The sequence below is a fragment of the Sycon ciliatum genome, chromosome 11 (genome assembly GCF_964019385.1).
Source record: "Sycon ciliatum chromosome 11, ocSycCili1.1, whole genome shotgun sequence".
Lineage (NCBI taxonomy): Eukaryota > Metazoa > Porifera > Calcarea > Leucosolenida > Sycettidae > Sycon > Sycon ciliatum.
Genome location: NC_088653.1, coordinates 24,339,704 through 24,355,227, shown reverse-complemented (window position 1 = coordinate 24,355,227; position 15,524 = coordinate 24,339,704). Strand labels below are relative to the sequence as shown.

The window sequence follows — 15,524 nt, the reverse complement described above, 5'->3', positions numbered from 1 at the left end:
GATGTTTCACCAACTCTTGAAAATAGTAATTTTATTTATAAGTATGCGTGTCGCTGTGAGCGAACGTACGTTGGTGAGACATGTCAGGGATTTTCGGAAAGGATCAAGCAGTATATCCCAGACAAGCTGTACAAGAAGCCGCCTGACAAACGTGTGGCAACAAGTGATAGCGCCATCACAAAGCATTTGCAGGCGCAACCTGAATGCATCCCGCAAGAACGCAACAGCAGCTTCAGTGTCATCACACCAGCCCGGAACAGCGCGCACAGATTCACACTGGAGGCGCTGTACATTCGCAGTTTGAGGCCAGAGCTGTGTCGACAAAAGAAGCACATCAAGGTGCTGCGGCTGTTCAAGTTGCAACCGGACTGACAACTTTATCACGTGTTTGTTCTGGTACTGCATTCCCTTCATGTGTTGTTTCCCGCATTTTTCCACCGCTCCATACATTCTTATGGTAGTGTAGTGTGAACTTGAGGCGCGTAAGAATATTCTTGCTGATTCTCTACCCCCAGTATAAATTCTGGCTTCGTTTTCGTTCTTGCTCATTCCCATGTATCTACTGATGAAAATGAGTGAAAAGCTTTTAGTATTATGAAACTGACAACCTTGTTGTTGTGTGTATATAAATTTTGTTCGCCTACCTCTCTGTTTAAAACATATACATATATAAACAGAGAGGTAGGCGAACACAATTTATATACACACAACAACAAGGTTGTCAGTTTCATAATACTAAAAGCTGTTCACCCATTTTCATCAGTAGATACATGGGAATGAGCAAGAACGAAAACGAAGCCAGAATTTATACTGGGGGTAGAGAATCAGCAAGAATATTCTTACGTTCAAGCTGCAACCGGACTGACAACTTTATCACGTGTTGTTCTGGTACTGCATTCCCTTCATGTGTTGTTTCCCGCATTTTTCCACCGCTCCATACATTCTTATGGTAGTGTAGTGTGAACTTGAGGCGCGTAAGAATATTCTGGCTGATTCTCTACCCCCAGTATAAATTCTGGCTTCGTTTTCATTCTTGCTCATTCCCATGTATCTACTGATGAAAACGGGGGAAAAGCCTTTAGTATTATGAAACTGACAACCTTGTTGTTGTGTGTAAATATATTTATCACTCTTCTATATCGACCTCACTAATTCTCGTGATCCTTGACTGGTCCTATATTACCCATATCGCCGCAATATCGACGGCTTATATCGACCGCTTGTATCGACCACTTAGGCATTGTAATCTTTCGACTTTGGAGGGACTTAGAATTTTTCTCTCCACTTCAAAAAGAAAAATTGAAAGAAAGAAGACAAAGGAAGAGAACAAGCAGGATTCGAACTCACAACAGTATGAATCTCAAGCAACCCCTTATACCAACCAGCCACTGTGCTGCAGATGCTGAACCCTGTTGTTCTTACAGTCTTGTACCCAAAATAGGCAACATCCTTTGTACACTATAGTACAAATGCTATACTAAAAAGGTTAAAATAGCTCCTAAAGGTTCAAATTTTGGGGTTATGGCAAAGGAATCGTGATAAATAGGATATTGACCTTGACTTCGGTCTATATGGGAAATATAGGCCTCGTAAAAGACCTCGGCAGACCTCGGTCCTTTACTCGGATTATATTTCCCATATAGACCTCGTCTTGGTCAATATCCTATACATATATATATATTATATATACTCAATCTGCGGACAGAACTGTTTCGTCCTTTGTGGACTCGTCAGCGCAGCACAGAGCAAATGAGGCCGAACCTGATAGCAATGGAAATAAATATTTCCAATCAGGCCCGAACGTACCTTGCCAGAGTGCTCAAACTGACAAGTCAGTGAGCTCTGTATAACACAAACAGCAATGGCACTACCCCACGCAAGAGTGCTCAACTGCTACAAGAGCAGGAGCGAAATACTCAATCTGCGGACAGAACTGTTTCGTCCTTTGTGGACTCGTCAGCGCAGCACAGAGGAAATGAGGCCGAACCTGACAGCAATGGAAATAGAAACTTCCAATCAGGTCCGATATATATAAATAGAGAGGTAGGGGAACAAAATTTATATACACACAGCAAGGTTGTCAGTTTCATAATACTAAAAGCTTTTCACCCATTTTCATCAGTAGGTACATGGGAATGAGCAAGAACGAAAACGAAGCCAGAACTTATACTGGGGGTAGAGAATCAGCAAGAATATTCTTACGCGCCTCAAGTTCACACTACACTACCATAAGAATGTATGGAGCAGTGAAAAAATGCGGGAAACAACACATGAAGGGAATGCAGTACCAGAACAAATACGTGATAAAGTTGTCAGTCCGGTTGCAGCTTGAACAGCCGGACTGACCGGACTGACAACCTTATCATGGATATTCTGTGTTCTAACAGTTGCCCACTCAAAGTACTCAAGCGAGTCATGACAAGCGTTCTTGAACCTAGCCCAGATACAGCTTCTGCACAACTTGAATCTGCAACGCGTATTATCACAAATTTGCCGTGGAAAGGGCAAAATTGCATTGCCTTCCGCAAAAAGATTAAAGCTGCAATTTTAAACTGCTATCCTACAGTATCCCCCATTGTTTTCCGCATTTATAGTACAGCAGTACACGATCACAATGTCCAGACAAATAGCTGTTTCGACCTTGTTAGGTCTCGTCAACGGAGCTCAGAGTTACAGGCCAAATCAATCGCAATAAAGTCTAATGAAGAACAAAGCATTTTCACACAGGCTCTAAGCATCAAGGTCAGAGGGCACCAGCTGTGATAAACACAGCGAGCTTTGTACCAGGGCAGATAACTTTGACACAAACCAGACAGAAACGAGGGAGCGTAATACTCTAGAGGTAGTACATTCATGACTTCTGTTGTCCCTGAACGTCTATTACAATAATTACTTGAACTGTTTACCAAGTATGCAACACATGACAAAAAAAGGTGCTATATACATGTAGGCTGTTCAGACTGGTCAGTGGAAAATTCTAACATAGATCTGTAGGAGTTAGTCAGTCCCAATAGTTTTTAATGCTCCTCCACACTAGGCACACCTTTTGGTTGACAAAGAGAAGAATGTATGTAGGTCTTCCGTCATGCAAGAGCATTAAGATACACACGGCAAAAATGACCTTGAGGGCTAGGATTGAGTTGAGTTAAAGTTGATTTGAATACCTAGACCGTCTGCCGACCCCGGCTAGGTAATCCGAGAAAACCGTTTACGTCTCACGTCAACTGTAACCTTTCTGCACGCTTTTGTTCAGCTTTCATTTGAAGGCATTTGTGGGCGCGGGCCTCGTAGTGACATTGCTATCGATGACATAGGCTTCGAAGACGACTGCTCTTCTGGAAACCCATCTGCCAGCTGTAAGTTATGTTCAACATATCTGTATATTGCTGGTGATGTCAGGTGGTGATGTCAAGTGGTGATGCCGGGTGGTGATTTCCTAGGAGCAAGATGGGAGTTGCATCCATTGCGGCATCATTATCACAGCGTATGTGTATGTGTGTACGTGTATGTGTGTGTATGTGCGTGCGTGCGTGTGTGCGTTCGTGTGTGTGCGTGTATGTGTGTGAGATGCGGTTCTTTCAAACACTTATTTCTTCACTTGTGCACACACACGCACATGCACACACAAACACACACACACACATGGACAAATACGCATTCCCAAATGTACACACATTCACAAACGTACACACATTTACAATGTGGATTGTGCGGATTGCTGCGGATCGTCCAGCATGGAACGCGCTGGTGAAGAGTGTTTGTGCACACCCCCGTGACGAGTAGAAACAGCCATGGCACCCTTATAAACTCATAACAACCATTCTATATGTGGAAAAGAAAAGGACATATGGATACGAGTTTAGAGTAACTCTCCATCACTGTAACTAGATACTATTATACAGTCAGAAAGTTCAATGACTAGGCACAAAACTGACAGAGTACTGAGACATTCGACGTCTTGACACCTAGCTTCAACACATCTCCGTAGCGCTAACCGACAGCCTTCCAACTTGGAAGGTTCAAGGTTATGAAAAGACCAAAGAGGGGAAGGCAAGCGCAGTTAAAGTGATGGAGAGTTACTCTTAACTCGTATCCATATGTCCTTTTCTTTTCTACTAGGGGTGAAACAATTATACCGAATACTCGAGTACTCGCTCGGTTTTTTTCAGAAATAATCGTACTCGGAATAAATCAAAGTACTTGTTCATACGGTACATGCATTTACCACAGAAATCTGCAGTTTGAGAGCAGCAGTCGGCAGATATTGATTTGCAGACTGTGTGGTGAACATTTGTTCACGAGTAGAGAGAGCCCAAATGACCCAGCAACCAATATACCAGAGAAAAATGACTGCCACTCGGTTCAATCAGGGTTGTATCATGCGATTTTAAGGTGGCAGTACCCCTTTAAATTACCTGTTGCGAGAGATACCAGAAGTCCAGTTTGGCAGGTCATAGACCAGTAAAACTTTGGCAATGGTCTCATAATGCATCTGGCCATGCGCACAAGAAAATTTAGAGCTCTATGATGGTTAGAAATGGTAAAATCAGGTTCCAGAAAAAAGACGGGCATATCGCACATATCTACAAAACTCAAGCCACAAGGGCAGGCAGAAAAATCTATAACACAAGGGCGGTCATGCTTGTGCAGATGTACTATGGGTAGAGGCAGGTGCCAAACCTCAAATTTTAGTGAAAGAGAGAACATGAAGGAACACCCAGAACAGCCAAAAGTAGAATTAACGGAACGGCAAAAGTTCTTACAAATCTTCAAGCAAGCCAAGCCAAAAGATGGTCAGTTTCTTAGTACAGATGTGAGGTTCAGCACCTTGGAAATTGTGTGTAGATAGGAAAAATGCCCTACATTGTGGCAGTGTGATGCACCAATCTAGAGATATGATGGCTCACAGCAGCCGCTATACATGAAAATAGGCCTAAAATCAGCAAAAAAAGGGACTCTTCAAAACCCACCGGCAGCATATGTTTCGCCTTCCGTCTCCTTCGCGTGGTCCTCGAAGCCCTTCTTCACAGCTCTCCGGTGTTTCCTTGCTTTCTTCTCTTTGTCTGACATCTTCCTCTTTCTGTGGTACTCTTTGTCTTGGTCTAGCATAGCCAGATTCTTCTTCAATTGTGCACCCACTGAACAGCCCATGCGACGTACAACATCAGCCAGGCTCCCATGTCCTTCATTGAAGAGCAACACTGCTAGGTACACAGCAGTTTCAACAGTCTGTGAGCCACAGAACATCTCTTTCGGGCATAAGTGCCAAATCATGGAGTTCAAGGCTTCATTCACATTCTGCGTGGCGCCACGGGTGCAGCGTTCCAGCAGCTGTAAGTCAGTCAGACGCATGTACAGTGGCTTCATTTCTTCAAACACAGCAAGTGGTATGGTATTGCTGGAAGAGACTGCACCTGTGCTTGCTTCACTGTGGCTGGACGGGGCTTTTTCTCGTTGATATCTGCACCATGATGTGGTGGCTTCTGGACAGAACTGATGTCGCTTTGTGAGGTCTGGGAATTCCACGCTGTGGCAAACTGATGCCCAGATAGCACGAGCCATACCTGATGTTGAGCCGGGATTGCTGCGGATGGCTGCGCCATAATAGTTCTGCAGAGAATCAATTTTGCTGCCAGTCAATCTTCCTTTTCCGCCAATCGGCTTCCCATCAGATAGTGGCTTTGACCCACACTTCTGCTTCAGAGTACGTAAGTTGTGGCCAACACGCTTTTGAACGTGGCCAACACACTCCTCCTTATCAATGTCACCATATGGCTTCAGCTGACATACACTGCGGTAGGCCTTCGAATCCCCATCACCAATGTAGCTTGTGTACGCTCGGTGTGCAATTTTAAGGAGATGAAAAATACTCGAATACTCGAATATTCGATCGGAGAAAATCAGAGTACTCGAACTCTGGATCTCAATGCCAACTTTCACCCCTATTTTCTACATTTATTAATGGCTCAACATCCGAGTTTCTAACCATTCTATAATAATTATTACTATTTGAATCTTTTAATAACTATCTGGAAACTCAACCTCGTACATTATAATTATCTCGCCACCCATTGACCATGATGCTATATGAAGAGACAATAAAGATGACGTTTCCCCCAACGACACCAATGTTATGACGCTCCATGTTACTCTATGTTACTGAAGTACTAACTTTGGTCATTGGTTTGTAGAGCCCCATTCTCTAGGAGATATCTACATCTGCTCTGTTTCAATGTCCAGCTTAAGCGAACTTGTGGATCAAGCATAACTGCTTGGTTGACGCTGCCGTGGATATGCGTATAATAATAAACGCATTCACAAACGTACACACATTTGTATTTGTATTTGTATTTATATCATTATCTCATGGCAAATCATGATGACGGCCAGTAAAAATGGAGACAAGGGTGAAAGCCAACCACAGCAGTAAAACAGATAAAAGAATACAAAAAAGGCGAAGAAGGCAGGAGACAAACCAGCAGTATGTCATGCAAATACATGAAACCTATAATTGAGCAGAGATTTTAGCAACAAAATTATCCATCGACGTGCAGGTCTTGGCCTGCGTTGGCAATGTTGCTCAAAACACATAGCCAGCAAAGATCAGGGATTTAGTGAATAGGGTGGAGGCAGCGCGTGGAAGGCGGAATGAGTTCCAGGTATTCCGTGTTTCGGAGAACCAATTATATGCCTCCATATGCAAGGGTATTTTATTTAGTACATGTAATATTTTTTGTATGAGAACACAGGGGTGGTACCTATGTCGAGTGGAAAGAGGACTGATCTTGGCAATTTCGTAAAGGCTACCGGAGGGCAAGCGACGATCTTTGCTTAATAAGATTTTAAGGAGCATGCGGTTATGGGTTTCTAGCTTGTTCAATACAGTAGTAGTTATGCCAGACCAAGCAGTATCACAGTAGTCAAGTAAGGGCAATATAATGCAACGATAAAACAAGCTTTTTCAAGAAAGAGGAAGGTGTCTACAGTGGGCTTGAAGAGCCCCAAGGATGGAGCTTGTGCGCTTGCAGACATACTGCACATGGGGTGAGCACGACAATTTGAAGTCAATAACAACGCCAAGATGCTTATGCTCTTCAACAATACGAAAAGCAACACTTGAAGAAGGAAAACAAAGTGGCAGGGAAGGGGGAGAAGGGGAAATGTACAGAACAGGGACAAGGTCTTGGTCAGCGGTAACTTTCCTCGTGGAGAGCTGTTTCATCCCCCTACACACCTGGCTTGCGCTGATAGGAGTGAAGCTGAACTTCTCGGCTAGTGGCAAGGGTTTGGTATTGCATGTCCACCGGGATTAGGCAGGCTTGAGTTTTTTGAGCTCCGTAGGTTTTCGTCGTTATTTCGCAGCCCACCCGGCATCAGGCCGGAGTGGAGCCCTTAGGAGTCGTAGTGTAGAATCGTAGCTTAGTGTAGAGTAGGTGATATTTTGAGTAGCTGTCACTCCCTGACCTACTCTCCGCCATGGACGAGCTGGCAGGTGAACCCCTGAGACTTCTGTGCAGTCTCCCAGGCATTGAAGCCAATGTCATCAGCTTGATCCAGCAATTGTCGTCGTATGTTAGTGAGTCTAGAGATAGAGAGGAGCGCGTGAAACGGCGTGTGGATGAGCTATGTCACGGGACACGTTTCAGATTTACGAGGCGAACTGAGCTCCTTGAGGCAGTCCGCCATTGCCCATGTCGACCAACAGCAACAAAAAGGCGAGGAGGTCAAGGAGAGTGCAGCTAGTAGTACGAATAGTACCCGTACGCTAACTGGAAAGTCTAAGCCGCGCACAAATACTAGTAGTGAAAAATGCCAAAGCAGCAGGCAGAACACGTGGGAACGCACACTGAACCCCGTACCCGTAGCGCTGCCACACCCTGGCACGCAGGCAAGACGATGCCCTCAGTGGACACGGAAACGGAGTACAATGTCATGTACGAGTACAATGTCATGTACTCTGACGCAGAGGGTACTGAACTCCTGCCAGTCAAGAACTCCAAGCCTGTGTTCAGCACCATCACGAACGACTCTTGGAAGTTGGTCTCTGCAGGACCACCCAAGACCAAGCGCTCTGTTGCCTATGTGGGCAACATCTCCCCAGATTGCACAGAGGACCGCCTGAAACAGTTCATCATGGACAGAAGCGAACAGGCAATGTCAGGCTCTTCCATTCCCGTGCATACCTGCAGTGTACATGTAGGAGAGAGTGGACGAGTATCAGCCAGAGTCACTGTAGATGCCACCTCCATGCCTATTGTGACCGCCCCCAACTTCTGGCCTAGGCCTTTGTACTGCCGACCGTGGTGCTTCTCCAAAAACTCTGGCGGAAACCGCAGCAGCAACAGCAAAAACAGCAGCAGCAGCAGCAACGACAACAGCAGCAGCAACGACAACAGCAGCAGCAGCAACAGCAGCAGTGACAACAGCAGCAGCAGCGACAACAGCAGCAGCAACAGCAGCAGCAGCGACAACTGCAGCAGCAACAGCAGCACCACCGCAGAATCTTCCGCACAACAGGCAAACACCACTGGCAACGCAAGCAGTGCAGATGAAAGGGACAGTGAGGATGGAAGCTCTGCCGATGCAGGTACCTCGAGTCGGACTCCAGGGATGAAAGCTCGCTCCCACCAGCGAGATTCACCACCTGCAGACCAAGCAGCCAAGTACTCTGTCTCAGTTGGCAATGCGTTTGCACCCCTAAGCCGGTAATGACCAACAAAACCCTGAAACTGTTCGTAACAAATGCCTTTGGGCTAATGAGTAAGTTAGATGAATTCCGCCATGTGCTCCATGCTGAATTCCCGGATGTTGCCATAGTAACATAGTCTAAGCTGTCAGATGCTGTGACTCAAGCAGAGTTGACACTCCCTGGCTACTTCCAGCCTCTGAGACGCGACCGAAACCGCCATGGTGGCGGGGTGGCAGTTTGGGTGAAGGCCACGCTAGCCATGAACGAACTGGATACCATTGATGTCTTCGGCCTGGAGCTAGTATGGCTAAACGTCAAACTGTCAACTGGCCGGCCTGTGGCTATATGTGCTGCATACCGTCCTGGAACTTGCTCAGACACAGACACCAGCATCTTTGACGTGATCTGCAGGGGCCTCACCAACACAGCCTGCCACAACTCTGCTGTGATAGTTGCTGGAGACTTCAATGTACATAACCAAGAGTGGCTCCACAGTAGCAGAACAACTAGAGCCGGCGAGCATGCAGAGGACATGTGCTACATGCACAGTCTTGAGCAGCTAGTCGACCAACCAACGCGTGACCGCAACACACTGGACCTGATTATGTCCGACCTACCCGTAGAATCATGGCTACTGTCTTGCAGAGAGCACGCTGCCAAGTACCGGAACCCGTCCACCATGTCAATCCTGCTGTCACCACCGAGTTGAATGGGATCAACTGATGTAGGTTGAGCCACCGCCATGCCCTTCTTCTTTCTAATGCTGACGGTCAGTCCCCATCGCTGTGCACAGAAGATGAATTCGAACGTCATGCACTCAAATCTCTCTGGTGGTTGCATACAACGCTGCATCATCGGCGAACTGGGACTCAGTCACCCTCGTCGTGGATAACCGGGACTTGGCCGTGCGGTCCCCAACCAGCTTGCGACCGTTTCTGAACAGCAGGTCAACTCCAGCGTCTGGACAACGTGCGCGCCAGTCCGCAACCACCACACTGAAATACAGGTTGAAGAGGGTTGGTGCTAGGGTACATCCTTAACGCAGCCCATTAGTCACAGAGATGTTGTCGGAAAACTCACAAACGTACACACATTCACAAACGTAAAGACTTTCACAAACATACACCCATTCACAAACGTACACGTACATTTGCCACATACATTTGCACACGCACATTTGCACACGCACATTTGCACAAGCACATTTGCACATGCACATTTGCACAAGCACATATGCACACGCACCTTTGCACATGCACACACACACACACACACACACACACACACACACACTCACACATTTGCACACACACACTCGCACATTTGCACACATACACTCACACATTTGCACACACACATGCACATTTGCACACACACACACACACACACACACACACACATTGGTGCGTCCATGGAGCTATGAAGCCGAGACCTCTGGTCGGCGGAGCTTAATGGGCCCAACCACCACACTCGATCATTCACCCCAGTGTCTGGAGATATGTGGATTTTGTAGAAAAAAAAGAAAAAACATGCACATTTGCATACGCACTCGCACAAACACACATCGACATTTGCACGCACACACACACACGCACATTTGCACACACACACACATCCACTCACGCACATTTGCACAGACACGCACATACACACACACGCACTCACACACACACACGCTTTTCGAAGCAACATACCCAATCCATTCACATGTAACAACTGTAGAGCTACTGGGTACTAGAAAGATGTATAATGCCAAGGCACTTCTCCGCTGAACTTGACATTCTGCATGCAAATCCTATTATTTCAGTTTCCCAGTGTCAACATGTGTGTAATTATGTTTAAACAGGTAATGCGCTGGGTAGTTTGCTGATCGCTCTTACCGATGTTCATAACCAAACCTCATACGACCTGGTGGTTACAACGATCGCTGCTAACAACACTCCTGAAGTTGTCACTCTGTACAACCAGGTGCTGTCATCCACTTATCATCCTAGCGCTATTCCAGCAGACCTTGCTACCACACAGGTCATAGTTGCTGTGTTTGCAGTGGGCACTACAACACCTCTCAATGTCTACATAAAGGGTGATACCTGTGTGTCCGTACAAGGGAGTTGTTGGTTAACTTTCCAAAGCTTGCACTTCAGCCCTCAAGTCTCAGCTTCGTGGAACCTTGCTGTAGTGATGTGTGCTCCTTCAAACACCAACTTCTTCCAGTGAAAATGCGACGAAATGCTGACTGCTGATTGGTCCATTTAGCATTTTTGAGGCCGTTCAGCACCCTCGCTTTTCTACGCACTAATGTGAATCCTGAGTGTGCATGCTAAGTGCAGACTCGGGAGTGACAAATGATGCAAGCAGTCTTTCATGCGACGACTTGGAAAAATCAAGGAGATCACGGAGACATAATGTGTATGTGCATGTGTATACGAACCTGTCCCTCCTCTGTAGATGAATCTGAGGTGACCCAGAACAACTTGCTCGCAATGATGAAGGACTCGCGCAATTACATGATGCAGGGTATGGTGGCCGGCAGGGCTGCTTCTCCAACTCGCCCTCTTACTGCTCAAACCACCTGGAAGGTTGCTGGCACACCTACCCCTACTGCTCATTATCGCATCTTCAATGCTGATTGCTATGGTTCAAGTCCTCCTGATACTTGTACTCGGCCAACATACACAGCCATCTCCGTGAATGCCAGCTCCCTTACTTTTCTGACGTATGGTGTTTACGAGGTCGTCTTCCAGGTCACCACAGGCTCTGGACCGACGGCGAAAACTAAATACATTACACCACCTCTCCGCCTCACTGTCAACACTGACATCATACTGGGACAGACACGTAAGTTTGTTATTTTAAAACCCATTTTCCGGTCTAATTCAATGTAAATGAGGGATGGTTATGCAAACACATGATTGTGCATACAACCAATCGTGACCCTAGAACGATTTCGCGCTAAAGAGGTTAAAGACCTTTACGGGTCTATCTCAATGTATATGAGGATGGTTACACAAACACATGTGCATACTATCAGCTGTAACTATAGAACTATTTGATGTAGGTAAGGATACTTTCAAAATCTGTATATCTGACTGCGTCCAGCAAGCACAGGCATGACTAGGCTCATATGGTAGATATTGTCTTGACTTTTCTGGTCAAACTTTCAGCTATCAAGTTTGTCTTCCTTTCAGCTGTATACCCCATGTCTCATACCTGATCTTCCTCGCATCCCCGCCTTTGTCTCTGTGTTTTCCTTTGCAGCTGTATGCCCACTTCCCACTGCTGTCTCTCCTATGGTCAATGTACCGTGTACCTGCAAAGATGGCTTCAGCTGGAATTCTACACGCTGTAAGAGCATTCTTTTGTGTGTGTGTGTGTGTGTGTGTGTGTGTGTGTGTGTGTGTGTGTGTGTGTGTGTGTGTGTGTGTGTGTGTGTGTGTGTGTGTGTGTGTGTGTGTGTGTGTGTGTGTGTGTGTGTGTGTGTGTGTGTGTGTGTGTGTGTGTGTGTGTGTGTGTGTGTGTGTGTGTGTGTGTGTGTGTGTGTGTGTGTGTGTGTGTGTGTGTGTGTGTGTGTGTGTGTGTGTGTGTGTGTGTGTGTGTGTGTGTGTGTGTGTGTGTGTGTGTGTGTGTGTGTGTGTGTGTGTGTGTGTGTGTGTGTGTGTGTGTGTGTGTGTGTGTGTGTGCCGAGTGTGTCCCATATGGTGCAGTGGTATGTGCAGTCGATTTCCAATCGAGAGGTTGCGGGTTCAATTCCCGACGATTATGGTCGCACACGTCTTTCTTCTCTTTCTCGGACTCTTCCTGACTTTTCTTTCATTCTCCTGGGTGGTTACCAACAGCCAGTGTATGCCGGAGTATGTGGTGTGGTGTGTGTGTGAAGAGAAAAAAGGGAAAAATGAAAAATAGGGATTCACTGGCAAGAAAAAGTCACTTCAAACAGCTGTGTGGTGGATACCAGGCTAAAAATAGTGGCGGTCAATTCATTAGCCTTGCAAGCTGTTGAATGGTGTAATACCAGCACAAGTTGCTATGTCTTACATAGCTGCTCGCTATCATCGCTTCCGCGATGGGCATGTCTGAGGTCTGAGGTGTGTGTGTGTGTGTGTGTGTGTGTGTGTGTGTGTGTGTGTGTGTGTGTTTCACAAAGACCACTTAATGCCAAACATGAGATGCAGCTAGGGGAAGCACGCACAACCTGAATCGTGGCAGTGGTGGTGAGGTTTAGGGAGCTCCGCCGACCTAGGGTCTCGACTTCATAGCCACCTAGACGCACCAAGAGTGGGTGGGGAGGGAGAGAGAGAGAGCAGGAGAGAGAGAGAGAGAGAAAGAGAGAGAAAGAGGGAGGGAGAGAGAGGTTGCGAGTGTGTGTGTGAGTGTGTGTGTGTGTGTGTGTGTGTGTGTGTGTGTGTGTGTGTGTGTGTGGTGTGTGTGTGTTTTGTTCCCTCTGGTGACGGTTTGAATTTTCCGAGCCCCCTGGTTGTCAAAAGTAGTTAGTTCCACGAGTCTCCTGGGGCGGCTCTGGTCCACCAGGGCCGTCCCAGGACATGTGATTCTCAGCGCAAGAGAGAGTTCAGGGCCAGCGCAGCAAGAAGACGGGGTGTCGAACGATGGCACCACTTCTTGTTGCGCCTGAATCTCCCACTCGCGGCGGATTGGCAAACCCCCGAGTGGACAGAGACCAGCGCTTCAAAAAATCTGCCCAAGCACGGAGAGAGGAGGAGACGCTGCCTGATCCGCGTCGGATCCTGGAATGTTCGTTCTCTCGTTGAGAGCGAAGGGAACATCGAAACGGCAAGTAATCAAAACAAGGTTGTTGAAGACAGGAAACTGGACCTCGTCATCTCCGAACTACATCGACTCAGCTTGGACGTCGCTGGTGTACAAGAAACACACTGGTTTGGTGAACATCTATACTAGGACGACAAAGGAAATACAGTGATAACGTCTGGGCGAGCTGTGGACGCAAATACCCATCGTCGTCGAGGAGAAGGAGTTGCTCTAATACTCAATAAATTTTCGTCCCAGAACCGCCCAACAACGGATGAACGTGCCAAGTTTCCACTAATGTGTCAGCACTGCTCTCAGAGATTTCGTCAGTCCAGGGACCTGACCCGGCACCGGCGTGTTTGCTCCTTTCCCTCCTCCCGCAATGGGACCACGTAACCTTTAAGGCAGTGGGTCAACAGGACAGGACAGGACAGGACAGGTGTGTGTGTGTGTGTATGTGTGTATGTGTATGTATATGTCTATACAAAAGAGAACGACCAAGGACGTACCAGTTATGCTATACAGTACACTAACACCACCAGTTACTAAACAATCAGCTCATGCGATAACATTGCACGACACTGACCGACGGTACTGACGTTCTGCAACTAACTGGGTAACAGCTCTAGCACATCTTGGAGGCGCACTCCGACAGCCTTCCAACTCAACAGCCTTCCAACTTGGAAGGTTCTAAGTTGTAGAAATAACATAAGGAGGGGGAGGGGAGCGCAACCAAGATAAATCAAACCTTGGCTCTTCATCCGAGTCCAATCCTGCATATGTGGAAGTGTATGTGTATGTATGTATGGGCGTGTGTGTGTGTGTGTGTGTGTGTGTGTGTGTGTGTGTGTGTGTGTGTGTGTGTGTTGCCAGCTAGTTCGGTTGGTAGGTACACTTATGCCTGATTGCGTTGGGTCTGTTGCCAACAGGCTCGGCTGCTTGAAGGTGTAATGTTGTACCTGCCACCTTTGTTGGTTCCAGGGTTCATATACTTTCTATTTGAAGTATACATACCTGTCAACCATGGACTGCTTCTGGCTAGATTAACTCTTGTGTAATCGATGGTGCTAGTGAGGCTTTTATCAGATCCACTCTGATTTAGCCACTCACACTAGTAGCAAGTATTACCTTCACTGGGGGCAGGGGTAACTGCAGTTGGATCCCGGGACGGATACCCTGATGCCGTCAATCCTTTTTCTGCACCTTGTCCTCACCCACTTACTGAGGTGTGGTGAGCCCATAAGTGGGGTCATTTTCAAGTCCACCCAGAGTTTTGGGGATTTCAGGGGGTGTCGGTCGTTGGGCGGTTCAATAACCAATTGAGTCATCTTTCCAAGATTCCTTTTGAGTCTCTCCCCCCTCTCCCGGGGGGACTCACGTGACCAGTTTTGGTAGTGAGCAACAAGTACAAGTACAAGTGTGTGTGTGAGTGTGTGTGTGTGTGTGTGAGTGTGTGTGTGTGTGTGTGTGTGTGTGTGTGTGTGTGTGTGTGTGTGTGTGTGTGTGTGTGTGTGTGTGTGTGTGTGTGTGTGTGTGTGTGTGTGTGTGTGTGGATGTGTCAGCCAGTTCACATATCTCGGCTCAGTGGTAACACCAGACGGACGATGCCATACCGATGTGTCCAACCGCATAGCTGCTGCATCTAAGGCCTACAATTGCACACGCACATATGCACACGCACATTTGCACATGCACACAAACACACACAATATTGGGCACCATTGCCCGTTTGGTCTGCGATACAAAATAAAATTTCAACAACAACAACACATACACATTTGCACACACACATTTGCACATTTTTCACACACACACACATGCACATTTTCACAAACACATGCACATTTTCACACACACATGCACATTTTCACACACACATGCACATTTGCACACACACATGCACATTTGCACACACACATGCACATTTGCACACACACATGCACATTTGCACACACACATGCACATTTGCACACACACGCACATTTGCACACACACACACGCACATTTGCACACACCATCTACTCCCGCATATTTGCACAGACATACACATACACATACACACACACACACA

General features: G+C 46.8%; 1 protein-coding gene across 1 annotated transcript in view; it reads left to right on the top strand.

Annotated features, from left to right (window-relative positions):
• Positions 1-15,524, top strand: part of LOC135827481 (mucin-2-like) — a 130,765-nt gene that overhangs the window by 92,041 nt on the left and 23,200 nt on the right. Inside the window, exons 10-13 of the mRNA XM_065339974.1 lie at positions 3,254-3,356; positions 10,536-10,772; positions 11,138-11,527; positions 11,948-12,034. Of these exons, the coding sequence (XP_065196046.1) occupies positions 3,254-3,356; positions 10,536-10,772; positions 11,138-11,527; positions 11,948-12,034 (817 nt within the window). The remainder of the gene's footprint in view (positions 1-3,253; positions 3,357-10,535; positions 10,773-11,137; positions 11,528-11,947; positions 12,035-15,524) is intronic.